The 27,932-nt window shown below is 42.7% G+C and overlaps 4 protein-coding genes and 1 pseudogene across 4 annotated transcripts; 2 read left to right on the top strand and 3 right to left on the bottom strand.

Moving 5' to 3' along the window:
• Positions 1-1,385: 1,385 nt before the first annotated feature.
• LOC133910800 (uncharacterized) lies at positions 1,386-10,228 on the bottom strand (annotated as a pseudogene).
• Positions 10,229-12,634: 2,406 nt separating this feature from the next.
• LOC133913510 (small ribosomal subunit protein uS13z/uS13y/uS13x-like) lies at positions 12,635-14,593 on the top strand. The gene is made up of 4 exons (XM_062356678.1): positions 12,635-12,790; positions 12,881-13,041; positions 13,138-13,326; positions 14,278-14,593. The coding sequence occupies exons 1-4, from the start codon at positions 12,788-12,790 to the stop codon at positions 14,381-14,383; spliced, it is 459 nt and encodes a 152-aa protein (XP_062212662.1). The 5' UTR covers positions 12,635-12,787; the 3' UTR covers positions 14,384-14,593.
• Positions 14,594-18,524: 3,931 nt separating this feature from the next.
• LOC133913509 (glutamate dehydrogenase 1, mitochondrial) lies at positions 18,525-22,575 on the top strand. The gene is made up of 10 exons (XM_062356677.1): positions 18,525-19,283; positions 19,372-19,512; positions 19,731-19,844; positions 20,298-20,519; positions 20,623-20,697; positions 20,939-21,055; positions 21,335-21,585; positions 21,739-21,814; positions 21,910-21,996; positions 22,105-22,575. Exons 2-10 carry the CDS (start codon positions 19,405-19,407, stop codon positions 22,288-22,290), a joined length of 1,236 nt encoding a protein of 411 aa, XP_062212661.1. The 5' UTR covers positions 18,525-19,283; positions 19,372-19,404; the 3' UTR covers positions 22,291-22,575.
• A 2,310-nt stretch (positions 22,576-24,885) lies between these two features.
• LOC133911273 (uncharacterized) lies at positions 24,886-26,075 on the bottom strand. Its single transcript, XM_062353472.1, has one exon. It carries the CDS (start codon positions 25,773-25,775, stop codon positions 25,227-25,229), a length of 549 nt encoding a protein of 182 aa, XP_062209456.1. The 5' UTR covers positions 25,776-26,075; the 3' UTR covers positions 24,886-25,226.
• A 1,255-nt stretch (positions 26,076-27,330) lies between these two features.
• Positions 27,331-27,835, bottom strand: LOC133910799 (uncharacterized). Its single transcript, XM_062353063.1, has 2 exons — positions 27,770-27,835; positions 27,331-27,681 (listed from the first exon to the last, which is right to left on the bottom strand). The coding sequence occupies exons 1-2, from the start codon at positions 27,833-27,835 to the stop codon at positions 27,331-27,333; spliced, it is 417 nt and encodes a 138-aa protein (XP_062209047.1).
• Positions 27,836-27,932: the final 97 nt, after the last annotated feature.

Genomic DNA, 27,932 nt, shown 5'->3' with positions numbered 1-27,932 from the left:
GCTTATTATTGCAAATTTTCTAAATGATTTTGTAATTTTATAAATATTATATATATATATATATAATCCTGATAATGATTATGCACGATGACTTACGAAGACCTGGAGGAGCCGGTGGCCTGGCATGACGGGGTTAGCCTGCACTGCTGTGTGCCGCGAGGCCGGTCGGCATGCGGGCGACGCACAGCAACGGCCATGTACGTATGTCACGCGCAGGGACTTCGATTGAGGGAGGGGTGGTATCACCCTGTCGCCAAGAAGCTCGATTGAGGGCGGCAGGGGTCAGAGTTCCATTTAACGACCACCTGGACCGGTGCCTCTCCCTCGGAACATTGGATGCAAAAGGTCGGCCTAGGTCGAAAATTGGAACACCGACCAACGAAGTTGTATGGGTAACCAAATACCGACCGAGCGATACTGGCAGCCGTGGACTGGAGGGGAAGCACCGCGACCGAAACACGGGGGTGCGATTGGAGCAGCGTGTGCGTCATAGTGCTACCGTGCGAGCCTGAGCTTGCGTGCTGCAGCTTACATCGCGTCTTGCCCGAGATCGAATCAGCCACGGTCATGCATATGGAGAGGGAGATTTGGAGTTAGGCCGAATGAATCAGCCACGGTCGCGTTTGCCTATTTGGTTGTGTTCGGGTTTTTCTATATTTTAAAAATAAAAATAAAATGGCATCTGTTTGAAAAAAAAGAAGCAAAAATAAGCTAATGTCTCGTGTTAGAAGGGCAATTAACACATGTCGCTCATCTAAGATGCGATAGGTGTAAAAAATAAGAGTGAATTATATAAAACTATGAGTATCGTATCATTTATAATACAAACCTATAAATATTATAAATAGTAACATAAAATTATATGTATTATATATCAATTTCATACAAAACCTAATTTTAGTTAGATTCACTCAAAAGGTCTTATGTTTCTCAAAAATCTTAAAAAAATTATATATTACATAATCTATGTACAACCCATTTTAATTGAACGCAAAAAAAAACCTGTGTAAAATATAAACTAAAATTCTTTAAAAAACTACTTTATAACTTCTAACAATTATTAGAACTTTAAATAAAACCTAAAAATATATATATAAAATCACTAATATTATTCTTATATGATAGATTAATTTCTAAATTATTTTTAGTTTTAGATTATATATTGAAAAATTAAATTTCTTTATAATACTGCATTTATATAGGAGCGTCGAATGCAGATGACTCTTTATCCAATGCGTTGACCACACCTACCCAATCCGAAATAGTTTTTGCCACCGGTCCAATTTCAAAATATTAAAAAAAGTCAAAATACACGGAAAAAAACCACCGCTGTCTACCCGAACACAGATCTCAGTCTCACCAAGGAAAAAAAGGAGCCATGTCACTACCATCAAAACCGGAGCCACCATAATAGAATATTAATATAATTCAAAGTTAAGTATTTGAGGCTGAAGATCACACGCCAATATTTCTTTAGAGTACTTTTCACCAAATTACAACACAAGATTGGAAGTCCACAAACACTGCATCAATAATATACATTCAGTTTCTAGTGCGAAACAGAAAGATCTAATTTAAGAAACTAGCACAAGCATCTACCATTAAAGGGCCATTGTGGTGAGCCATTGTAGTCAGTCACTACAAAATAGGGCCATTGTGGTGAGTCGCCATCGTCTTCAACTGATCATATCAGTAATAAACTTGGTGAAATACTGGAGCCATTGCATTGTTGTAACCTCCCAAACTGCTGTTGTATCCGCTATAGACTGGGTAAGTCAGGGGAGGGGAGGGGTACAACATGCCGATGCCGACAGTAGAGGGTGTGTATGCATATGGCTCCCTCATTGGTGGCGCGCTCTGACCACAGTAGAGGGTGTGCCCAGCATGCCCATTATAAGAGTAAGGAGAAGATGTACCGAACGAGGCATGAGAGGATGGGGTGCGGTCGAATGTGGTGGCACTGGCAATAGTAGGTGAAGATGATACACCAGTGCACTCAGTGAGACGACCCGCCTTAGCAGGTGGCATCGGTCCTCCATTGCTTGCACGTACACGCTTGTTTGCTGGACCAGAGATACCGCTGCTGGAACTGCTCGATGCTGCCTTTTTCTTCTCAGTCTTAGCCCTCTCCAGTTCTTCTAGCTGCTTCAGAAGATCCTCCAATGGGAACTCAGCTTTGAGTTTGCGGTCCTCGACACACTTGATAACAGCCCGCAGTGCAGATTGTTCCTTCTTGTTTGCATTGATCTGCAAGAGAAGCAATATAAGGCGTCTAACATGTTTTAAGAAACAAAGGCATGAGAAAAAATCTCCACAGAGGTCATGACAGAAAACTGAAATCCATTGCTAGCATGAAGAGGTAAAGCAGTATAAGTGCACCAATAATCAAACATCAGCGTCTTTTAGAGGTGGTGTCGACACTAATTGCAATTGGAGGCTCTATCGGCGATTCAGCACTGAGGTCAAAATGACTTACCCCAGATTGTCCAGTGCTAGTACTCAGATTATCTGAAGGAGATAACTTTTTTGAATCCTCCAGGTACGATTTCAAGAGAGGGACTGGGGGAAATTTTTCCTGAAGACCAGCCTCATATGTAAAGTTCACAGCATCAAGTTGCTGCCCTTTTGTAATAAGTTCTTCAATGATATCTGCAAGCAGAAGTTGAATCAGAGATGTCATCTTAATTCGGGAGTCTGGAAAAAGTCATAAACAAGATGATCTACCAATGTGAAAGCAGGAACCACGACCAATAATAATCACTCCACACACAGATATACAGAACAACAGCAGCATCGGTAGTTAGGTAGACAAACAGGCCAGACCATCAACCTGACTCAATAAGGTCATATGCTCGTAGCATTCCACAAACAAATTACTAGATAGTCCAGAGAGGCAGAGACTAATTGTTGTGTTGAATAGACAAGACAAATAGTAAAATACTGGGAATATTGAAACATTTGATGGGAAGGCATAAACTCTTGAATATTGACCGAATTTAAAATAAAAGGAAAAAGTAATCCAGTGTTATTGATGCCTTAGGCAAGGCAAGTAACATTAAATCAAGATGATATTATTTTAGTAATGCTTTCATAGAGCAAAACAGGGAATCAATAATACAGGGCCCATTATCAAGAAATGATACCAAACCCGTACCATATAACTGTAACTAGTTAGCTATGGGCATAAGAATCAAGCCAATCTATAGGATAATACTTTAGTTGCCCAAGGCAAGAGCCACTAAACGTGAAGATGACTGAAACAGTCACAGTGGTTCGTGCTGGCCTCAATACCGACTCGGGAAAGATTGCAACTTGTCTCTTAATCCAATTCAAACCACGCATGAACTCTAAACCCAGAAACGACAGCGATGCCCTTTGGTAATTGCCACTGGAAACAGACTTGTCCCACAATCTAAATCCATAGTACTGCTCTGATCTGCAATCGAAGCGTATGAAGTATAGCCTTATGGAGTAGTAACTACTGGAGAGTGGACATTACATCTCAGCTGACTGAAACAAACCTAAGCTCCTCATCAACCAACAAGTTGGTTCACCATTTCATTTCTACTTGAAATAATTTATAACAAATCAATTAGAAGAAAAGAGAACAAAGACAGTACCATCCATCTCATCCTCGAGGCCAAGAGCGAGAGCAAGTCGCGGCATCTGCCTGCGCCACGAAAAGGTCACAACAATCCTCCTGTATAGCCCCTTGTCCTCCTTCTCCGCCACCGCGAAGGTTGCGACATGCTGCAGGAACGCGTGGGCGTCTGACGGCTTGGCGCCCTCGACCCCACCCTTCCGCTCGGCTGCCTCCTTCCACTCCTTAGCCATCCCGCGGGCCCTCTCACGCGCCGCCTGTGGCACCATTGGCCGCGCCACCCCGATCTCCGGGTCCGGATCCGCCAGTGCAGGCACCACCGCCTCCAGGATCAGAACGCAAGCCCATGCCAGGTCGGTCGGCGACCTCACCGCCCGCTTGTCTATGGGGAACACCTCGGCGACCGCGTCCATGACAAACCTCGCTGGGTCGACGCACCGCTTGAGCGCCTCGGGTAGCTCGGCGCGGAGCGCGTCCACCTCCTTGCGCCGCGCGGCCACGAACGCGAAGAACCCCGCGAAGTCCATGCTGGAGCAGAGAGACGCGAGGCCCTCGGCCACGCCTGCGGCGGCGGAGGGCGTCCCTCCGTCCCGCGCGGCGAGGGATTCATCGAGGCGGGAGAGCGCGAGCGCGACAGAGCCATCGATGGAGACCTCGCGGCGGCGGAGCGCGTCGAGCCTGCGGGAGGCCCGGACCTCGATGACGCGGCGCTTGGAGCGGAGCGACTCGGAGCGGGCGGCGAGGCGGCGCTCCAGGGCGCCGAAGTGGCCCGTGAGCTGGCGGTACAGCCGCGTGCAGGTCGCAAGCAGCTGCTGCTGCCGCTCCAGCTCCGCGAAGCCGTCCCTCACCGCCTCCTCCGCCGCCGGAGCGGCCATGAATTGGCGTCGGTGGAAGCGCTGGCGCCGCTGCTCCGCTCGAGCCGCGAAACCCTAGTCAGCGGTGGGGGGTTTGGGATGGGGAAGGAAAGGGAAAGCGAGCAAGGCGACGGAGCGGCAATAAAGGGCGGGAAGGTACGGGCAGCCTCGGCAGCCAGTGACGCCGCGCCGCGTGGCCTTCGCGCCACTGCGCAAGGTTGTCTCGTAGAAATGGTGGGAAAAATGTGGGGTGCGCTGTGGGAAGTAGTCTCTGTAAGAGTCGGTTCTAGTATTATATATTTTTATACTTTTCTTTCATCTAATAAGAGTTTATAAAATTTAAATAATTTATTTATTTTTATTATTTATCCTCATTATTCAAATCTTTATGTCTTATTATCGGACCCGTTTTGCTAATGAAAATACCAGAGTCATTTTACTAATATAAATAAATAAATTAGAAGATACATTAGTAAATAATCTTTTCTTTTTTCAAATCTTATCTGAAATCAAACTACAATATCGCTTTCGATATATTCGTTTGATGACGCCCCTAATGACACATCCATATTTTCATACTTAAATTTATAATTAATATTACCATATTTAATATTTATATTTCCACTACAATACATATACACTTACCTATTAGAAATGTAGAATAGTGAGAGCGGTCGGGATGGTGCGGTGCGGTGCGCCTTTTGATTCGGAGTGGCACGCGAGGTGATTCGGAATGTTTGCTCGGGACAGGTAGGCAGTCAAACTTGCAGTAGAAATCATGGAGACTTTCCTGGACTGCAACCACGTACCACCACGAACCATCATGGTGTAAGATGTCAAGTAAAAAGGTGTTCTTGCATGCTTGAGAATTGAGATTGTTTTTTGTGGTCCTCATTATCATAGCAGAACAAGTTCATCCAGCAGCGCGCCGTCACTTCTTGACGAGAAAATGGCAGCTAAAGTTAGCAAATGGCAAGCTGGCACGGTCCCATGACGTCTTTCTCAAATCCTTGTTCAAATGGTAAGGCAAATTTGGACAACGATAGTAGGAAAAAAAAGAGCATAACTATTACTAGTACCAAAAGGAAACCAAGGTTTAGTCACCGTAGAAGAACAAGAATCCCTGCCCCAGCTCTGTCACAACGTACAACAGGGCAGGTGACAGTCTTCGCACGGGGCGAGGGAGATTGTTCAGCACAAAACAGTTTCAGGCTTTCAGCTATCCAACTAACACTTTACAACGGCAGTCCTAACAACTAACAAGGCTCTGTCTAAATCCCTTGTCCTAACATGTAATCAACTCCTAAAACAATACAACAATTCAACAATGGAACTGAATTAATGACGGATACATGGAACTTAAACAAGTTGCGTGACGTTCCAGCAATTCAGTAACCCAGTTATGCTGGTTCATCCTGGTTACCTGACTCTGACAAGCCATTACCGTTAGCAGCTTGAGTTTTGACACGGTAGACTACCTTGGTAGCCTGCTGTCTCTTATCATGTTGCGATCTCGGGTTACCCTGCTTAGGCTGTCTATCCGGAGCTGCCCTCGGGTCCTGCTTTGCATGTACACCTGTGTGGCCTGCATTTGGTTGCTTGTCAATCCAATTACTGGGAGGTAATGGTGGTGGTATCCCATTTACTGGTCGCTGCTGTGAAAATCCTGAAGCTTGGACAGGTCGCTGCGGTGTAAAACTGGTGTTCTGCAGATTGGGAATCCACCATAGTGATTAGGATGTGATTGATTAGGCCAGTAACCCGAATTCTGCGTCCTGTTATTTTGATGAGGCATTGGCCCTTCGTGGATGGTCAGTTTCGACATTGGTGAACGGATACCAGCATCATGGGTTCCGGAGCTCGGCCGTTCCATTATCCGCATTGGCTGTCTGTTAGCTTGAGCGTCACCAAAGAACTGAGGGCGAGGGTTTGGAACGCTTCTGGACATGTGTGCATGGTAAGGATTATCCACAAAACCCCTCTCATAGTCCAATGGTCCAGCAGTCCTCGGTCTGTTTCCAGGGCTATAGGGTGCAGCCCTGTATGGCATATCAAGAAGCCCAGCAGAGCTGCCAGATTTGAACTGCAGGGAGTTTTTCACCAGACGGTGTGCAGCTTCTCCTAAGAGAGAACCTGACAGAGCTCCAGAAACCTGCGGCCTGTAATTGGAAAGGACTCACGAAGACAGCAAAAAAAAAAAAAAAAACAGATTGATCAGGCTACAACTATAGGGGGAAAAGGGCTGGTCAGAATGAAGCAGATGAATATTAATCAATCTTTGCCATAATAGCATGACTTATACATAGTATTTCATTCAAAAGTGATGTCCAGCTCTGAATACTCTCTGGTGCAAATGAAAATATTCTGCTAAAAAAATAAGAAATATCAGTCGTGCCTTTCTCTTGTTTATCGACGATTATCTTCATGCCACAGCACAGGGAAGGGTTTGAAATCACTAGGTTTCAATATCTACAAAATTGTGCACTTGTTGGCCCATGAGTTTATCTTAAGACATTTACCAAACCAACATCAAAGTTGATATCTTGAAATAAAAGGAGAAACGCCACCATATATTTCAACTAAAAACATTTTTTTCTAATTCAAGCAGTAAAGGATGACAGAGATATATAATTGCAAGGAAAACGGTATTATTCATATAAAAAACATTATGCTCCGACTGTTCCACATTACAAGAAATTGTTCTGTACTTGCAATAAAAAAATCAAAAATTTATCAACTAACATATAAAAAGCTGAAAAGCAATTAGATTGGCCACATCAATATAACTTCATAGATTTTCCATAGAAGTTACACTTGGATATTTTGGAATATATCATATAGCAAAAGATGGTCCTTTGCATCTTGCAGACCATGAAAAGTTGAAAAAAAAAATCATAAATAAGAATAGATGCCTAAACATTTTTAAAAAAGGCAACACTTCACCCATTACTTTCGTTTATGAGTCAGCAATTACTCTCCCAAAAGGAAAGAATCTATTCGTTTTGTATTGCTGATGTCAAAGACTGAACTAGAAATTTCCTTTTAAAGAAAAATAAACACTGTAGCACTTGCACGTCTTCAAGGATTATTGATTATGCACAAAAATGCATATAGGGTACAGGGTTAGCAAATACCTTTGCAGGTATGATGGCCCCCTCTGGAGGCTCCAGGATGTGTTTGTGGTACTGAGCATTAATATAGGTCACGTTCCTGAAAAGGATGAAGAAGAAAAATATAACGCTAGAAGATTTAATGAGTGCCTTTTAATTTACAATATGCTTTTAGATGATAAAATGCTTACAAAACTCTGTTATGGGCAATGTCATGAAACCCCTTGACTGGAGACATCACAGTGATGCTATACCAGTTCCTTTCAGATAAACAAAGGAACCCATTGCAAAAGGGGGTAACATATCGAGCACAGTAAATAAATTCTGAGAGAAATAAAATATCCGAGTCAATGTAACATTTCTACTGACCTAACAGTAGGGTCAATGGGAAAAACATAAGGATCTGTTCTTGATGATTGAGAGTACATCTGATACAAGAAGGCAATCTGAGCAGCCAATGGATGAGTTTCCCGCACATAAAGTATGCCAAACATTGTCTTGTTCCTGAATTTCTCTTCTTCCTGCAAAAGCCAGCAACAACTTAAACACACTGAACAACAACAGCAGCCGTCTTTGTCCCAAACAAGTTAGGATAGGCTAGAGATGAAACCCATAAAATCCAACTAAAAAGATGATGTGAAAATAATAATGATAATAAAGGTACTAGTAATAGTAACAAAATAAAAATAATAACGGTATAAGAAGACTGATGCATAAGTTATGGTTCTGACACGTGGATTGCTAACTTTCACACGCTTCTATCGTCGGATAATTCTTTAAGGATATTACATTCCTTCAAATCTCTCTTTACAGACTCCCATATTAGATTTGGTCGATCACCGCTTCTCTTCATATTATCAGCACGTCTCAGTATCCCGCTATGCACATGTGACTTTAGAGGCCTCCGTTGGTTGTCCAAACCATCTCAACGGATGTTGGACAAACTTTTCTTCAATTTGCGCTACTCCTACCTTATCACGTATATCATTATTTCAGATTCGATCTTTTCTTGTATGACCACAAATCCACCGCAATATACACATCTCTGTTACACTTAACTGTTGGACAACATTCGATGCTATAACATCACAGGTCAACATTCAACACTACAACTTTTGTTTGACGCTACAACATTACAAATCGAATCGTCATCCTATAGAACTTACCTTTCAGCTTTTGTAATACCTTCTTGTCACAAAGGATGCCAGAAGCTTGACGTCAATTGATATAAAAAATAGAAGCCTAGAATGTTGAAGAGAAATATCATAAAAGTACAATCGAAATGAAAATAACAGCCTAGAGGGTTCATAAAGAAGGATCCTAAAATATGCATACTGTCAATGTATCTTCAAGTTTTCTTGTCTCCGCAAGCAAACGACTTTCATCAATAAAAGACAATTTTGCAACACCCTGGACATAACAAAACAACATAAATGAACCTTCAAGCAATAATGAAAATTGAAATCAGCTCCATAGTACTTTGGCAGTGCATTGGAGCTACAGAAAAATAAATAACAAATTTCATCTCAGAACTCATCACATTTGTCATCCTTTCCATCCCAACATGGAACAGATTCATTTGCATAAGGAATAGCAAACCTTGCAGCTGGAAGTGTTCCCATTAGTTGATCAAATGGCTTGAAAGGTTGACCCAAGAAAAAGGTTACCTCCATTTCAGACAAGCTCTTCAGGTCAGATGCCAAAGGTGCATAATGATACGGATAGAACCTGACATTTGGATGAAAAGCTGGAGTTGATAGCTGATGCCAAACATAAGAAAAATGCTACTGAGAAGAGCTTGTCTACCTAGCTGCATAATTTCTATGTCCAAAGGTATGCATGTTGGTTATGATGGAGGTGAAAATCATATCTACATGATTGATTTAGAAACAATAACCTTTAACTCTATCAGTACGTAGTCACACCACAAGCATCAGGGAACAACTATCAGGAAAAAGGTCACTATAATAGTCACTATATCTTGCCAGGAGCCATATCTGTCTATACCGCATATCAGAGATTCCACAACTGCGAGTCTGCAGCATAGTGTTGCACTGCAGACAAATAGCAGAGGTTCTTGACATAATCATATAGGAGTATCATTTTGATATCATGATTAGTCATGGAACAAGAATCAATTGATCTGCACCGAATTACAGCATATAACGTTGTATCAAATGGCAACAGTTTGATTCTAGTGGTATTAAAATTTATGTTCATCTGATTACTATAACTGTCATTGTACAATCTTTTTTTATTCTCTCGAACCGATAGGAGAGCTGCCCATTATTATATTAAGAAGGAATAAACGATCAGTGTACAAACAGTGCCAAAGAAGTGGGGATAATTTTTAGGCCAGGAAGAACTGTGTTTTTATCACTCCATCAAGTGATGTTTTATCTGCCTCAAGAACAGTGGTGAGAAATTCTCACAATACATGGTCAATTTTTTACCTACCACTGCCATGAACAAACACCTTGATAGTAGTATCTCATAACCCAGCAAAGACCTACAAATTTCTGGACCTGAAACACACATTGCAGAGAATTTAAAGACGGCATCAGCGTTAAGAGCAAACGGTGACCAAAAGGCACTAGTCAGTAAGTCGATTCAATCTGGATGGCAGATAGCATACCACAAATACCTACCAAAAACATGAACATGTCTTACTATAACCATGAACCAAGTAATTTTTAAACTTAATGTGTAAATTCGATCAGACGACGAAAACAACAGATCAAAAAAGTTTCTGATTCACCAATTTTAGCGAGCTACGTGAGCTACGAACTAAACAACCCTAAGGTCTCGTTTCAGGGGGGAAGCTTTTGATTGGTGATGAACACATACAACACATAGGGAAAAAAAAACTTGGATCTTGGATAAAACTTTCAATTCGTGGCAACAAACTTCCAATTCAAGACATAAACTTTTGATTCAAAGCTAAAAACTTTCAATTGAGGCTGAAAAACTTCCAGTTGAAGAAAAATGGATGTAGGAAGGAGCTACATCAGTTATTAAGGAAGGAAGAGGGAGAGGGAAGATGGAAAAGGAAATCAAGGGCTTGAGGTTGGTGGTGTGACACCAAGCTCGCAAGTTGCCGAAATCAAAAAGGGTGTTTTAGTATGTTATAGATTCTTATCCAGACTTGTATTATTTGATGATTTCATATGAATCGACCATGTAATGTTTAGGTATGATTGGTTGTCCATATGAACCGTATACGTAGTTTAAGTGAAAGCAGATTGAGCGGAGTCATGTTTGTTGAAAAGAAAAAAGTTTGGTTAGTTGTATTTGTCTAGACATGTTGAGTTATATTTTTGTTCGGTTGACTGAATCCGTGGTCGTGTGAGCGGATGCAAGAACTGAGATTCTGATTGGTTGATCGTATGAAGGTGGTTTTATGATACTGACAAGTGAGCCCGCCTGTATGAGTAAATGCAACAGTCTGCATCTATCGAGCCAGGCTGTGGAGCGAAGCCCAAATCGAGCTTCCTTCCTGGGCTAGGCTACGAGTGTACACTTGTATCCACCGGACTAGAGTAGAACAATGCATGCGGATAATTAAATACACTTCTCTTTAAAGTTATATGCATCCACCAAGGCGGAATCTATTCGTACGGGCAACCAATCCCTCAACATGCTATTCTTGTAAGTCTGGCTGAGTGTGTACCAGCTAAGTGGATGCAAATGAGCTTGTTTGGTTAGTTGCATTGTTAGGACATGTTGGATTGGGAAGCTGTTTGGTTGCTTGTACGAAGACATAACGTGTGAAAAAAAACATCAGAAAAAAGTGTTAATACAATATTAATTATTCCATAATACATTGTAATAGCTTTAAATGTACCTAATCATACCTTAATTCATTTTGAAATATATTAATATCACTTACTATTTGCTAATCGCTCACTAATGATATTATTAACTAGGCCTGGCTCACCAGAGAAGACTGAATAAGGTGTTTCCCTCCCTTAGCCCAAAAGGAAATCTTTGTATCTGCTAGGTTAGAATGTTGCATTGTTATAGATAATTAAACACTTGTCATATCTAAAAATTTATATTCAATGGACATAGTTAGGTGGTTGGTTGGCAACCAATCAGATCCTTTGCGAATTGCAGCGGTGCAGTGGCTTCTCGACGGCGAGCTCTCGTGCGAGAGAAGATAAGGACATCTTCAAGGGATTCCTTCGCGGACAAGAATCTCTTCATGAATGGATTCTCGTTTCCTTCAACGCTCCAACAATTTTCCTTCACTGTTTTCGTCACGAAGTGATTTTCAAGATCATTCCCTCCAGACGGGATTCTCTATTCTTTCACTTCACAAATCCCTTTGAAAGAAAGCTGTTACAGAGGAGAGAAAATAAACGGAACAAGAACGAGGAGGGAGATCAGGAAAGCAATGAAATGAAAAAAATATGGTTGGGATGTTTAAAAGGACAAGGAAGAGAAGGATTACGTGTTGCTGCCCTGCTACCCCACATGTCATGCTACTGCTAGTTTTACAGGAGAGAGCGTATTCTGCCACGTATGAGGATAGCCACGCGTCACACGCGGAGGCCCGGTCGTGAGATTCATTTGCGGAGGTTAACCGCGAACTAGTGTTTTCGATAGTTCTACGTGCATTGCCAAAAAGTTCTTTTTTAAAAATATTAATTTAATGGAAAATTATAAAATTATTATATTTTTAGAAATTTACAAAATAGTACCAGTTAGCAAATCGATCGTGATAAGTCAGTCAGGTGCATGTTGGGTGGTGAGGCATAGATGGAGAGCCTGTCGGTATAAAACACCTGTCGGCAAATTTTATCGGCAATTGATTTGCCGGCAGTACTATTTTTTACAATTTTCCGATATTTAATATTTTTGTAGTTTTTCATTAAATTATTATTATTATTTTTAACAAAAATCTATTTGCAAAAGATAACTTGCAATGTAAAAGCTTTCCTCACGGCCCATGCAAGGTCGAACAACATAAAAAGCCCGTGCGCCAAACCAAGGCCCAGAAAGCCTCCCACCAACATAACCCGCAGAGATCCATCCCTCCCCCCCATCAAATCGCAGCCGTCCGATGAAGCTCTAGGGTTTCACCCTCCCGTATATAAGCCTCCCCCTAACCCCACCTCCAAAACCTTAGCCGCGCGGACGCCCACCACCACCTCCTCCGCCTCGCCGCCGCCGTCGCCGTCCTCCCACCTGCGGGCGACCGATCCCCCCCCGCCGCCACCATGGTAAACTTACTGTTCTCACCTACCTGATGCCTCTCGTCGCGAAGATTCCTCTTCTCGTGTTCTGACTCCGCGGTGATGCCTTGTTCGCAGTCGCTGATCGCCGGTGAGGACTTCCAGCACATCCTGCGTCTGCTGAACACCAACGTGGATGGGAAGCAGAAGATCATGTTCGCGCTGACCGCCATCAAGGGTGTCGGTCGCCGCTTCTCCAACATCGTCTGCAAGAAGGCCGACATCGACATGAACAAGAGGCAAGAACCTTCTTCTACCTTTAGGACATAGTCGGATCTCGCAAATGGCAGGTAGAGTTGGGGGCTGAGCTGTTTGTTGCGTTGGTGGGTTTGCAGGGCCGGTGAGCTGACGCCGGAGGAGCTGGAGCGGCTGATGACGGTGGTGGCGAACCCCAGGCAGTTCAAAGTGCCGGACTGGTTTCTCAACAGGAAGAAGGACTACAAGGACGGCAGGTTCTCTCAGGTCGTCTCCAATGCCCTCGACATGAAGCTCAGGGACGACCTCGAGAGGCTCAAGAAGATCAGGTCTCAGCTCTTTGATCACTCGCTGCTATTTGCTACTATTACCAGTCTTTGGTTGGCAAAGATGCTGTTGATAGATCTCACTTGTCTCATGCCACTGGTCGTTGTCCTGGACAGGCATGGATAGTAATAAATTTGTCTCATTGATATGATACATTGCTTAGATCGATGTTTATTAACCATCAGGATCGTTGACTGGCTTTCTAATCCACTGAAAACTTATCCAGTACAAATGTATGCCTAGTGACATTTGGTTAGGGTAAGTATGGTGTGTTTCTTTTGATGGACATGCTTGCTTTGCTTTTATCACAACACGTTAGCTTTTTGATACCACCACTGTATATGTTGGCACTGAGACCTTGTTTGCACCTGCCTGTTTGGTTTATGGCAAGTCGACTTAGGTCATGCCAAGTGAGAGTGTGCTTTGGTGAAATGGGATGGTATCCTGATCGGTTATGTTGGTTTAGCGTCTGTGCATCATTGCAGGAGTCTTGTTAGATTCGCTGGGTACACTTTCATATTTACGACTGGTTTGCAATTGGAGTCACTACATGATTCCAACACTAGTTTGTTGAATAGAAGTTCTATTTTGTCATTTGTTGCCTCAAGATCCATGCATTGCTTGCTGAATATCTGGATATTCTGACTTCCCAAGGCACTTGCTGATCCCTTTGTGATAGGTGTGTTTATCGTTGTTTTGTAGACCATACAATTTTCAATGCTGCCATGCATACATTTTTATGCGATGTCATTATTTGATAAACATGTTTGTTTCTGTCTGATTTACCATGATACCTTAGGCCTTGAACTTTTTGATGGTATCTGTCATCATCTACTGCATAAATATCACCTACCTCATTGTGATACTAAGGCCGTGAACTTCTGGATGTTATCTTTCATTATCTACTGCATAAATATCACCGATCTCCTTGCTCACATCTATTTGTTCTCCAGGAACCACCGTGGTCTGCGTCACTACTGGGGTCTGCGTGTCCGTGGTCAGCACACCAAGACTACTGGTAGGAGAGGAAAGACTGTTGGTGTCTCCAAGAAGCGATAAGCTATATATCAGCTTCAGAAATCTTGGCCCTACTACTTTATTGGTTCATCTCCAAACAGTCTTGATGAAGTGTTCGTTTTTAGACAGTTTCCTCAAATGATGTTTTGCCCTAGGATAATCTGTCACGGTTATGGAACCTTAATATATTGTATCCTGCATGTGTTTTGGAACTTCGAAGAGTAATTTGATTTTGATGAGACTCTCGCGGAATGATTCATTGTTCTTATCCTTGAGAGTGGTTCGTGCCTAGAGCAGATAATTGCGTGCCGGATCATCGTTTTGTGTATGAAAGCTATGTTTGGTGTTATGCAAGCTCCATGCTGTAGGAGTTACTGTTGGTTTTGTGCTGTTCTGGCCCTAAAGCTGTTCAAGTTAGCGATTTATTTTTGTGCCTGGTGTCAAAAGGCTGTAGAATTAAATAGTGCTATGGATGGGAAACAAACTACCTGTTTTTGTTTACTTGTCACCAGCCTTTTACTGTAGCAACCTTTTTTCTACGGGCAGTTTACGAATACTTAAAGGCCTTTTTACTGTAGCAACCTTTTTTTCTACGGACTGTTTATGAATACTTAAAAGTATCTAATACTAATAAAGTACATTTCAAGATAAATCTAATGACATGAAAGTTTTAATTATTCATAATTGCTACAGTAAATTTTGGTGATAAGTCAACGAAAACGGAGGTAGTACATATGATCTATCGTACTCGTCACCATCTCGGTAATGGTTAATTCGATTTGCGTGCTGTATGAAAAGCATCAGAATTTGTACGGTTTTGAAGTTGATCGGTTCTGCAATAGGAACCCAGAAGTCTGCAATGTTTATTTTCCATTGTGTCTGTTCATGTAACGTTGATTTGTGCTATGTCACATATGTACTCCCTCTTTCGTCTTCCCGTCTTCTAGATGAAACCTGTGAAGTTGCGATCTGGGATATCAAAAGGCCATAATAGTAGCAGGGTGTGAGGCCTGCAGGGGGGGGGGGGGGGGATGGTTATCCATCTTGTAAATTCTAAAGCAACGCCTTTGTGGGGATGATGGTGGAATCCAATTGTGACTTTGCATGGTGCGTCTTGCAAATTGCATTGCGTATTTGGTTTGGTTGCAGATCTCCCCGGTTTTCGTGGATGATGCAAGATGCGCCAAGTCATGACTAGCTGTTGGTTGTACACGCACTTGATCAGGATTTGTTGGAAGGTTTTATGATTCTTGCTTGAGGATATGGATTGACTTTTTGCTTGCTAATTGCACCAGGCAATGATTTCTCGAATGCAGTGATCTGAGGCCACGGTGAAAACTACAGCAGCAGTAACGTTAGGCACTGTTCGTGATCATGACCCCTTTGGACACAAGAATGTTTGAGGAACATATATATATGCTTCCATTAAGTGTCTTTTGTAAGGTATACAATTTCTCGGTGTGAACGTGCGAATAGTAAAGTGGTAAAATCTCTGGATGTTAGGCTACCAATCAAGGTTTGAATCCTTATTCTCGCAAAAAAAAAAAACCTCTCGTTATGTGTTCCCGGATCATGGTACGGTTGCTCAACGATAGTATACGGATTGCACCTAACTTTCGGGACCTTTTCTCGATATTAATGTAATACATTCGGGATGTCTCTCCTTTTAGTTCGAGTTTTTTATAATTCCCCGGTGCATATGTAACACGAGAATAGATAACATCCAACAACCTTGAATGTATGAGTCTCACGGGTGCCAATTTAGGTTGGTAGAGAGTGTCGTCAAGCACAATGCATGTTCGAGCTCGAACTCGGGTGCCCACCTCCTTAAGTGAGGCCTAATCTCCTGACACTATTTTTGAGAAAAAGTAGACACCGGCTTTAGTTCAAATTTGAAAGGTCACCACCAAAAGTTCTCATCTAAAATTGAAAAGGAAGTTTTTTTTTTCTAGATTTTTACAGGAATTGCATGATTTCCTGTAAATTACACGCATTCGAAACAGTCCGTTAAGAATCAATTGGGATATCCCTGAAGGAGAGAATCGGTATGGTCATCTTGAGGTTTGAAGGATACTGAACTTTCTTGTGACGCCAAAGGCAGAACCGTACCTTTTGAACTGGAAAGCCGGAGAGCAGCTAGTTATAACGATATGCGTCAGTCTTCCAAATCCAACGGTTGGTTCATCAACGAATGAACAAGAGGGGAGAGGAAACAATTAGAAAAAAATTCTATGTATAGGTGTTGCAGACGTCTCCGTAACACCATTTGGATGGCCGTTATTTATCTTCAACGTGTATCTTAAAGCGGCAGATGGAATTTACTCAACGCTAATCATAGATGTCAAGTAATAAGCATGCATGATATTTTTTTTTATTTAGACGAGATTCACCGTTTTGAGATCCATGTTAAGGACATATGATGGATATCTAGACGATACTGCATGATGATGTATCGTTGCATATAATTTTTTCCAAATAATTGGAGGGTGGACCATGGACCCTCCCCATTTGATTTTGATCCCAGAACACTTGAATGGAATGAGATGCACCTCCGCACCCAACCGGACCCAACTCAACCAGAGCAATTGGAATCGCGCTGATCCTCTGATTGTAACTTCACTCCGATATGAGCCGTTGGATCTGTAAGGATGGACAACATCTAACGCTACAGCACGTGGATAGTAAATCAGCACAGTATTCATATGAACCGTAGATGGTAGGCTACTATCGCGGCTCTCACATTCGGATCCATTGGAATCATGGGTGGATCTAGTTGCTAACACTGCCGTCGTCCTTGCGTCATCGCTCAATCCCCCCTCGATGTGGACCGTTGGATCTTAGATAGATAGATCGGATTTTATGCTAGTGTAAGACGCTCCAGTTGCTGGCTGCATGTAAGACGCTCTACCATTTCCTTGTTCTGTGACCGCGTGATGTTGGCCTAATCTGGTGTTGAGACGATGGCTTTGTGCTGGATGTGTTGCTAGTTTAGTTTGCTTTTGCGGAGCCTCCAATTTTGGTTTCTCATGCGATTTTTTTATTAATCATTGTATTTTTTTTCAGTCTAGATTAATAGACTATTGGACACATCTTGTGATCCACATGTATTAGTGAAACAAAATATTTTGCTGATTCAAAAGTAGACTGGCTGGGTGAAGCGTTAGGTGTGGAGCTAGCTATTTATCTAACCTGCAGAATCTTATTAGCGTGGTCCCTTTTTTTTCTACAAATATAGATGTGTCATGGTTCATTTGTCTCCACATGTTACACACCTAATTACTAACTTGCCCTATAATTTTGAACTCGTCTACGCTGATAATCTGGTGTGGAAATAGAAGACATCCCTTGTCTTCTCCTTCGTCCACCTTCAAGATCATGCTTGCATCTGAATGATTTGCTTCTTTTACAAGAATGCACGCCTAACTTTTAAATAAGGATAAGAAAACACAGAAGAAGATTTCATTCAATTCTGCGTTTGACATACGGTGCTTATTTTAACATTCTTTTAGAACTTTGCTAGAACAAACAAAAATCGCTGCTCTAAAATCTAGAATATCATCTAAACCAACTTTTAGCCCATCTAATTGTTCATGTGCAAAATTTTTCAAAGGTCCTTCTCTTGAGAGCAAAACTTTAGGACAGAGCATATTTTCTTCTCAGTTTTTTTCTCACTTTTCAGAATATGCGTTCAACTTGTAGAACTAATCACTAATGCGATCTTATCCTATAACAAAGGCGACAAAGCTCACATACTATTAAGCCTATTTATTAAAAACAGTCTGTACTGCCTAACACATTTCACATGGCATGTGCTGTTTTTTGTCAACGCATATCATTGGATGGACCTATATGAGCATACGCTCCACATGCTGCACTGCTGCACACCTATGGCTATGTATAATGCCGCGTCTTACTCTTAGCATTATGATCGGTTCGAGGATGAAAGCAACCTCTGATCCATGAGATACTTGTGGCTTTTTCCTTGACATTATTCAGTGTTATACTAACAAATGCAAAACTGAATGCATAAATTATTCCACAGCGTGTCACTACTGAGTCAGCCATGTGCTTTTGCTTATTGTTGGTGGTGGCGGTCCTGAAACTCCGTAGGGTGAATGGGTGATGATTTGTATGTAGTAACAGTACTAATAGAACTCTTTGGATGCATAACTCGTAATCGTGTGTCTGTGTCTAAGCCATTGGCAGAGTCATGTAAATCTGTATGTTAGCGATCACACGTATGATGTTTGATGTGAGGCGTACTACAGGAACCTTGTGCGCTTTGTTATTTCAGAGGAAAAAAACTTGACGCTCTCTGTTCAACGTCGGCAAATCACTGAATCAGAGAATGACCATACAGCAGATGACACAGACACACAGTGGCTGTACAGTAGTAAGACACCCCAGTACAATTGTACATCTAACTGCATGAGCAATCTGCTGTTGCTGCCACCCTGGAGAGATTATTGAGCAGTACTCCTTTCACTGGTTTGCGACTGAAATGCTGGCTGTTTTCCTGAAAAAACAAGCAGTGCTGTCCTCTGTGCTGCTGTCTGAATCGTTATCAGACACATTAGAGAGATCAGTTCCTGCCACTTTTCTCTCAAGAAGGGTAAAGGATTGGTTCCTTTTCATAGATTGACAGTAGATATTTTAGTTCCTAGTCACCCAATTACTGTATATACTTATACCGTAAGTATATTAATTACAGTCAGACGCCAGATGTGTGATAGGACAGGAACAAGATCTTGTCACTACTAGTATTTCACAACCTGCTTCTACTTTTTTTTTTAACCAAACCAAACTCCACCAAGGAGCTATATATCGTACTCCATGCTGACACCGAGACTCCTCAAGAGCCTTTGTGCGTCCCCTCCTCGCTAGCAATATTTTATTGCTGCTTGGAAAGGCAAAACTAAATTATCCTTGGTTTCCTGCACAGGTTTGATTTGTTCATGCTTCTTCTAGCTCTTATGGTCAGGTTTGTTGGATTGTTGCTTATCCCATTGGGCTTCTTGATTCGTTTTCAGGTGCGGCTCTAAAGGGGCACTTCGTCAAGCAGGATGAATGCGTTGGCCGCAACCAGCAGGAACTTCAAGCAGGCAGCTAAGCTGCTGGGTCTGGACTCCAAGTTGGAGAAGAGCTTGCTCATCCCATTCAGGGAGATCAAGGTGATGAACCCACTACAATGTTTTAGATCTGGCAAGCTTTGTTCTGCTGTTTCTCTTGATCATGGTGCTTCCTGTCTTCCTGATGAATATGATAAAAAGATATATTAAAAAGTAGTTACTTGACCAGGTTCAGTAGTTTTACAGGGTTCTTCTGTGTTTTTTTTGTTCATCTGAACAGTATGTTCAATTATTGAGTAACAAGCAGTTTGTGGTTGCAGGTTGAATGCACAATCCCCAAAGATGATGGAACCTTAGCGTCCTATGTTGGGTTCAGGGTCCAACATGACAATGCCAGGGGCCCCATGAAGGGTGGAATCAGATACCACCACGAGGTGAGCAGCTGTGTTGCTCGGTTCTTCTGTTCTCCAAAACACAAGTAATCAGCATTTGGTTCTTGCAACACTTTTGCCGACTTGAAATGGTCCTTGAGCATATATGCTTGAAATGGCCCCTAAGCATAAATTCTTGTTTTTCAAGGAATCTACCGTACGCAGCATAGTTCTCAGCTGTTCATGTTAGTTTTGCCATATCTTCCCGAAGTAATGAAAAACAAAGTATATTGAAACTAGGAAGAGCAACTCAATCTTTGAGCTATATGGTGTCACATTATGACTTTATTTCCTTAAAAATCTGGTATTATGGTCATATGTATATAAGTTTTCTCTTTATTTAATACTCTTTCAAGGCCGCTGACAAAACCAGATAGCGTATGATCACTTCAAGTCCTGACATTCAAAAGCTCTTATATAGCTCAGGTTGATCCTGATTTTTTTTAAAACCAACAGGTTGATCCTGATGAGGTCAATGCCTTGGCACAACTAATGACATGGAAAACAGCCGTGGCTAACATACCATATGGAGGAGCTAAAGGTGGAATAGGATGCAGTCCTGGAGAGTTGAGCATCTCTGAGCTTGAGCGACTTACCCGAGTTTTTACTCAGAAAATCCATGACTTAATTGGCATCCATACCGACGTTCCAGCTCCAGATATGGGCACCAACTCACAGGTTATTTCCTTTGTATATTCTTTCATGAAAGACTTTGATGAGAATTAGTCATCTGTATATGTGTATTTTAATGTGACTTGTTTTGTTTGTTTCATGGATGTAGACAATGGCCTGGATACTTGATGAGTACTCAAAGTTCCATGGTTACTCACCTGCTGTGGTGACAGGAAAGCCTGTTGTAAGTATCTATCCTTGCACTCTTATCATGGACGTGTACTGAAAATGATGATTCCAGATTAAAAATTGTAAGATACCAGGTATTTCCACAAGTAGTAGTCAAACAAGAATTTGTCAAGCATGATTGTGATGCTTAGTATGCAGAATGAGTTTCTGGATGGAAGCAAAGGATTTAGTTCTTCAGAGAAAACTGGTTTATCTTATCTTCATCTTATATGTTTATGAATTTTCTCACAATACAGGACCTTGGAGGATCATTGGGCAGAGATGCAGCTACTGGAAGGGGAGTTCTGTTTGCTACTGAAGCCTTACTTGCAGAGCATGGCAAAGGCATTGCAGGCCAGCGTTTCATTATACAGGTAAATGATGCGTAGGTTAAGCCATATTTCTATTTTATGAAAAGCAAGTGTCAGATGATCGAAGGAACACTCAAAGACGCGCAATATAAATTAAGGAATACTTAATCGAAAGAGTGGCAGAAAAACTATGAAAAATACGTGAATCACCTAACATGCGTTTTTCAACTCCATGGTTCATGTTTGTTCTTTACCTTTGTTTGCACTAAAACCAGGCACAGCTGAACATTTTAGCTGCAAAGATTACCTCTTATATATGAGCATGGGTTTGTCTTTTATCAGGGATTTGGTAATGTTGGTTCCTGGGCTGCTCAACTGATCAGTGAAGCTGGTGGCAAGGTGATTGCAATCAGCGATGTCACAGGCGCTGTCAAGAACGTCAACGGCCTTGACATCGCCAGGCTAGTGAAGCACTCGGCGGAGAACCGCGGGATCAAGGGCTTCGACGGGGGAGATGCGATCGACCCACACTCCCTGCTCACTGAAGATTGTGATGTCCTCATCCCGGCAGCACTTGGGGGAGTGATAAACAAGTAATTTTCCCACACTGCAGTCCATTTCACCCTACTCAAATCTCACTTCTCTTTCAGTACTGTTTTATGTGTTCAGTCACATACATCCTAGCTGTTTCTGCATATCCAAACCTAAATGCAAATGAAAATTTGCTTTCCACCATGGTTTTCCAGGGACAATGCTAATGACATCAAAGCAAAGTACATCATTGAGGCTGCCAATCACCCCACAGACCCCGAGGCAGACGAGGCAAGTCATACCTTGGCAGTTTCAGAGAGACTGACAGTGAAGAAATCGACTACTTTCTGTATGTTTTCTGATTTCTCCCTGCATTGCATCTCCAGATCCTGTCAAAGAAAGGCGTTCTCATTCTGCCGGACATACTGGCGAACTCTGGCGGCGTCACGGTGAGCTACTTCGAGTGGGTTCAGGTCAGTAGTTCTTGTTCTTTGAGCTGCCTGTCAGTCACTGCACAATGTTCTTGTGCTTTGTTCAGAGCAATGTAAATGTAACCGTGATCATATGCTTTGGTTGTTCAGAACATCCAGGGGTTCATGTGGGACGAGGAGAAGGTGAACGAGGAGCTGAGGACGTACATGACGCGCGGGTTCAGGGACGTGAAGGAGATGTGCCGGAGCCACAACTGCGACCTCCGCATGGGCGCCTTCACCCTCGGCGTCAGCCGCGTCGCGCGTGCCACCGTTCTCAGGGGATGGGAGGCCTAGCCTGACCCCTATCTCTTCCCATCTCATGTCATGTCCCTCTTGTGTCTCGTGTCCTCTCCTTCTGTTTATCGATCAGTGGAGGTTTGAGAAAAAATTTCAGTAATAACTCCATGTGTCTTCTTGGAGACCAACCGAGCAAAAGAAAACAGTAGCTTTATTTTTTCGGGAACACGCTATACATTAGCGTGTCATTTCAATAAGGAGAAATAAACATTCTTTACTGTGGTCCATATGCAAAGCTACGGCTATTTTCCTCTAGAGCTAAGAAATGAGACTAGCCAAACACTTTCCACCTGCTTCTACCCGCAACTGGCCGGTCTCCTCGATGTTCTGGACCACAAGAGCGAATGTCGTGCGCCTCCGATCGGAATACACGGCATTCCGCTCAAGCCAGATCAACCGAAGGCAGAGGATGACGAGAGAATTACATCCTTTGCGTTTGTCTGAACGTACTCTGCCCTGGATGGAGAGCCACCGCTCGTCCAGAGTGTCAGATGGCGCCGGCGTGATCCGCTGCAGGCCCAGCAGCCGAAGAATTTGGAATCAGACCGGCCTTCTGATGGAGCACTGGAGTAGTAGGTGATTGATCGTCTCCTCCTCTTGACCACACAGGACACACATCGGATTAGTTGCGATGTTCCTACGCAACAGATGGTCTGCAGTCCAGCAGCGGTCGTGGAGCGCCAGCCAAAGGAAGAGCTCAAACTTTAATGGCGCCCGGATCCTATGAAGTCAGAGGGAAACAGTAACTTGCGATTATGCTGTTTATAAAAATATTGTAACATTAAATTTTATCCATTCATTTGAGATTAAACGGCTCGCAACGTTTTGAAATCACCATAACTTGAATTCCTCTGAAGTCAAAGGATCTCAATTCCGAGTTTACAGTAGTTCGCACGGCCAATGTATCGCCCCATTGAAGAAAGCAAGATGTGCTGATTTGGAGCTGTAGATACCGCTGGAGCACGATTTCCATACAACAGTTTGATCCCCGGTCTCTGGCTGAAGTGTCACCCGCTGCACAACCGTCCACACTGATAACTATTTAGCCAAAGCCTGAATAGTAAGCCCTCCTCGTATATCAGTGACCCATCTTCTACTATCGAGGCCTTCCGTGACCGTCCTACGACGTCGGATTCTTGGAGGGATAAAACCGACGAGGTGAGCTAGGTGTTGTAATATCCGGCTCATGTAACCTAAATGCTGGTGCTATATAATTAGTACTACTAGCGTATCAACTCGTGCGACTGCACATGTTATAAATGTAGCTTACGGTTGAATTGTAGATATTTGTGTTAATAATGGTTGTATACTAAGATATATCAACTGTTTATATTTAAATATTAGAATGTAAAATATAAATATAATTTTTTGTTCATAATATTGGAATCATATTTATTATTTGTGAATAGATCTAATTTATAATTTTCATTTTATATGTTATGCAAATTGATTTTTATTTGTTTCTTGATTTTTTGAAATTATTATTATTTTTAATATTGTCACTGTATCTCATATTATTTTTTTAAATACATTATAAGTTATTTGATATTATTTTTGTGTGATAATTCATAATATGTTTGCGTTCTGTTATTTTAATTTTGTAATGTTTGATTATAATTGATTTGGAAAAGTATGTTAATTGCTAACGTAACTAAGTTAGAGTTTGCTAACGTAACTTTGTTGGATAAATGGTATCTACAACAAAAAAAGGGAAGAAAAGGCAAGACAAGAAGTAGTATTAGAACCGGACTTTATGATTTGTTTTTTAATCTTCTATGTTGTTTCGTCTGGTTGTTGATCCATGGTTATAGTTAGCCAATCAATTAATTCGACGATAGGATGATTTGCTTTTTTATAATAATTTCTAGAATTTTCTTAAGATTAACGTGAAAGTACCAAAATGAGTCTCCAATTAGTAAATATAAGATTTGGTACTTTAATATGTTAAGGATGGTTTATAAGCATTCATATTTTAAATATAGCTTACGTGATGTTATAGATGTTATTCGGAGCTAATCTATCGTGACACTGAATGAAGATCATGTGTATTTTTCTATTATATACGTGGTATGTTGTCATATATGGATCCATCCCATATATGAATTGAACTATAAATGAATTTTAAAGGTAACGAGTTAAAGCGTTCAAGCAATGAACCCTCGATCCAATTATCCCCCGAGAAGAATAGTGTATTAGTATCTCTCTCGCCCAGTCACAACAATATTGAGTGTTGATGAGCGATAGTGCGCTCAATGGAGAGGCTAAAAGACTGTTTATTTCGGCTTTAGATCGTGGCTTTTAGTTTTTATAATATAAAGTTGAAACAAGCAAACAACTTTCTATCACAGTTTTTTACAATCCGCTTATTGGATTGTGTGAATCTAGGAAGCTGATTTTTCTTAGTTTTTTATAGATAGTAAAACTACAATGTACTGAACTGTTCATCAAAATTTATTATAATCTATAATTAAAAATATTTCACAGTCTAGCTTTTTACAATCTACCATTTAAGAACTGTTTTTCAGAATCTCAAACTGAAAAAAAACCCAGACCCCTACACAATTTAAGCCTGGGGTGCATTTTTTCTTGAGGTGGCATCTGAGCTGCGGCTCCTCCACAGTGAGCTGTCTCACTTCCTGAGCAACATCAAACCTGAGGCGAAGCTGCTCCGCAGTGCTTATTTGCATCTTTACATTGCCTACTGATTTTTGGCCCCAACCTTTGTGTTACCTATTCTGTAATCGAAAGCTGAATTTCTTGCAGCTTTGCAATCAGCAATGCGATTTGTGTTCTTGGCAACTTTGAATTATGCATTCATGTTATCAAATCTGATACATGCAATTATTATTAACCTATACATGCATCTTTGGTCGGTCTTAGCCTCTCCTTCTTATTCAATATAAAATAGGCAGATCTTTCAAAAATCTGGATGATCACTCGACGACAGGGTCAGTGGAGATGAAGCTGTAGATGACCATGTCCCTTAGCCTGCCCTTGACCACGCAGTAGCTCCGCAGCACGGCCTCCCGCTGGAACCCGGCCTTGTCCAGCACGCGCTGCGACGCCGCGTTGTCGACGTCGACGAGCGCCTCCACGCGCTCCACGCCCTCCAGGTCGCCGAACACCGCGGCGACCGTGCGCTTCAGCGCTGCCGTGGCCACGCCCTTGCCCCAGTGCGCGCGCGCCAGCACGATGCCGAGCTCGGCGCGGCACCGGTCGTCCGTCGGCGTCACGGACACCGCACCGACGGGAGCGCCGCCGCCGAGGCAGACGGCGCGGAACCAGGGGTGCGGCAGCACGGTGTCGCGCAGGAACGCGAGCAGGGCTTCCCGGGACGTGTAGGGGTCCCAAGTCACGAAGGCCGTGGCCACGGGGTCCGACGCCCACGCCGTCATCGGGTCGACGTCGGCGAGGTCGAACGGCCGGAGCGTCACCGTGTCCTCGGTCGTGGACTCCGCTTGGGAAGGCGCTTCTTGCTCCATCTCTGAGCCTTGGATACTTGCTGATGTGTCACAATCCCGGTTGTTCAAGCACACAAATCAACACATGAACACCCAAAATCCACTCCAACTGTGTTGTATATTGCAAGCTCACAGAAGATATACAAGTTCAGTGGGGATACAATTGAAGGGAAAGGGAGTCTAGAGCTGAGATAGAGCAATAGATGGGGGAGAGCACAGGGGCTGGGGAATGAAGAGGAAAGCGCAGAGAACGAGCAAAGCTGGAGGTAGAAGACGATGCCTATCCTTCTGTTCTTCGATGATTCTCTAGCTGGACGGTGACTTGCTCACATATACGCCCACATCAGGGAGTGGGCCACCCCGCAGTCCACCCCCGGCCCATTGCAGCCCACGTCCGTGACATGATGCTGAGTCATTAGTGGAATTCCGTGTCTGTTTTACTATTGGATTTTGACGCACTAAATCAAAGGGGTTGCAATACAACCCATCCAAATTCATTTACCGCCTAGTCTCCACGCGGGACAGACCGCGTATGTTTAACACCTTATTTACATTTTTATTCTTGCTTCGTGTAAAAGAATTAACTCGGATGTAATATGTTTAAAATACAAAAACTTATAAACTGATCCGAACTTATTTAATCCATATTTATTTCAGATAGATACTGTAGATTGTAATTTATAATCTGCAAGTTGAAATAAACGGACCATCATCACAATCTAGTTTGTAACCCTTCAACATTCAAATAGTAACAATTCAGCAATCCGAATTCCATTAGCTTCTACAATCCAGTTTCTATAATTTACAATCTACAAACAGTTTTTTACAATCTTAAATTAAAACCAGCAGACCTTAAACTATCAAGATAGCATTAAATCTAAGTACCAATACACTTGTGACATACGATACAAAAATACTAATTAGCCGAACTATTACAGGTGCACACAATGAGACAAATCGTGTAGCCCCCCAACCTTATCTTATAAAAAAGGAAGGACATGAGTCACTTTACTTAATCTAGATTAATAACATCGTGAGAAGTTGTGCTTCTCGAGTGTGAAACTTGAGCTAAGCAAAATGTCGACAATGGTGAGCAAGATAGATGATTAGAATGGTCTATGAGCAAAATTCACCTCCTGGTACTAACCACATCTGATTGAGTAGCATATTCATGAAACACGTGGCAACTTCGGGAAGATGTCTTCCAGCCAAGTGGCGAAGCACCACGTGGAATTGGAATACCAAACAACCAACTCCAATCATCCCGACCAGAAATCAGTGCAACTCATCGAGTGGCACGAGGAACACGTAAGCTGAATCCAAACCACTGCGTCATTCCAAAAACCGGCGAAAACATGCCGGCGAGGCGCACCGATCGGATAGCTGTGTTGGGTCCAGAAATGGCACGGCTCCACTGTCACCTTCATCCTCCAAACAGCTACACCGATGGAGCACGCAACATCGCCGATTCATACACGAAATTGTCAGTTTTTCAGCTAGAGGCGCATGCATTCGATTGGACACAGATTGTAGCAAATATTGCGCTCAACACCGGCGGTTCAACAGGAAGACCAAGCTAAATGCTTCGGTCTCGAATTTGCAGTTGAGTCGAGATGCATGGAGGCATGGAGCCAAGGATCACTCGGGGAGAGGGTCGGAGGAGAGGAAGCTGCACAAGACCATGTCCCCGCAGCACGCCCTCTCGGCGGAACCCGGCCTTCTCCGCCACGCGCTGCGACGCGGGGTTATCCACGTCCACTGGCGCCTCCACGCGCGCCAGCCTCCCCACCTCTGCGAACACGGCCCCCAGCGCGCGCCGCACGGCCGCCGTCGCCACGCCCTTGCCCCAGTGCGCGCGGGCCAGAACGTACCCGAGCTCCCCGCGGCACCGCTCCGCCGTCGGCGCAACGGACACGGCGCCTACGACCTGTGTATAAAGTTTGATTTTTTTAATCCTAATACGCACTGTATTTGGAACCTGTTTATAAAGTTTGATTTTTTTAATCCTAATACACCCTGTAGTACTTAGTTTGATCCTGCGTGTCGTTATCTCTCTGCGATGGCTCCCTTGCGCCAGCCATTCAATCTCTTCCATCGGAGATGCTGTTGTGTAGCGTGGAGGCCAAGCTTACTACTGTTGTCTGTTAAGTACAGCAGGCTACTGTGGTATCAGCTCGC

This window comes from Phragmites australis, chromosome 3 (genome assembly GCF_958298935.1).
Source record: "Phragmites australis chromosome 3, lpPhrAust1.1, whole genome shotgun sequence".
Taxonomy (NCBI): Eukaryota; Viridiplantae; Streptophyta; class Magnoliopsida; order Poales; family Poaceae; genus Phragmites; species Phragmites australis.
This window is presented reverse-complemented; position numbering and strand designations above follow the sequence as displayed.

What these genes read in the sequence shown, in the direction of transcription:
- LOC133910799 (XM_062353063.1), bottom strand. Translation starts at nt 27,835, where the DNA reads ATGGCTGGCGCAAGGGAGCCATCGCAGAGAGATAACGACACGCAGGAT. An exon ending in ATCAAACTAAGTACTACAGG is followed by an intron (nt 27,682 to 27,769) that starts GTGTATTAGGAT and finishes CTTTATACACAG; the next exon opens with GTCGTAGGCGCCGTGTCCGT.
- LOC133913510 (XM_062356678.1), top strand. An exon ending in GACATCGACATGAACAAGAG is followed by an intron (nt 13,042 to 13,137) that starts GCAAGAACCTTC and finishes GTGGGTTTGCAG; the next exon opens with GGCCGGTGAGCTGACGCCGG. An exon ending in GAGAGGCTCAAGAAGATCAG is followed by an intron (nt 13,327 to 14,277) that starts GTCTCAGCTCTT and finishes TTTGTTCTCCAG; the next exon opens with GAACCACCGTGGTCTGCGTC.
- LOC133913509 (XM_062356677.1), top strand. Translation starts at nt 19,405, where the DNA reads ATGAATGCGTTGGCCGCAACCAGCAGGAACTTCAAGCAGGCAGCTAAG. An exon ending in GAATCAGATACCACCACGAG is followed by an intron (nt 19,845 to 20,297) that starts GTGAGCAGCTGT and finishes TAAAACCAACAG; the next exon opens with GTTGATCCTGATGAGGTCAA. An exon ending in ATATGGGCACCAACTCACAG is followed by an intron (nt 20,520 to 20,622) that starts GTTATTTCCTTT and finishes TCATGGATGTAG; the next exon opens with ACAATGGCCTGGATACTTGA.
- LOC133911273 (XM_062353472.1), bottom strand. Translation starts at nt 25,775, where the DNA reads ATGGAGCAAGAAGCGCCTTCCCAAGCGGAGTCCACGACCGAGGACACG.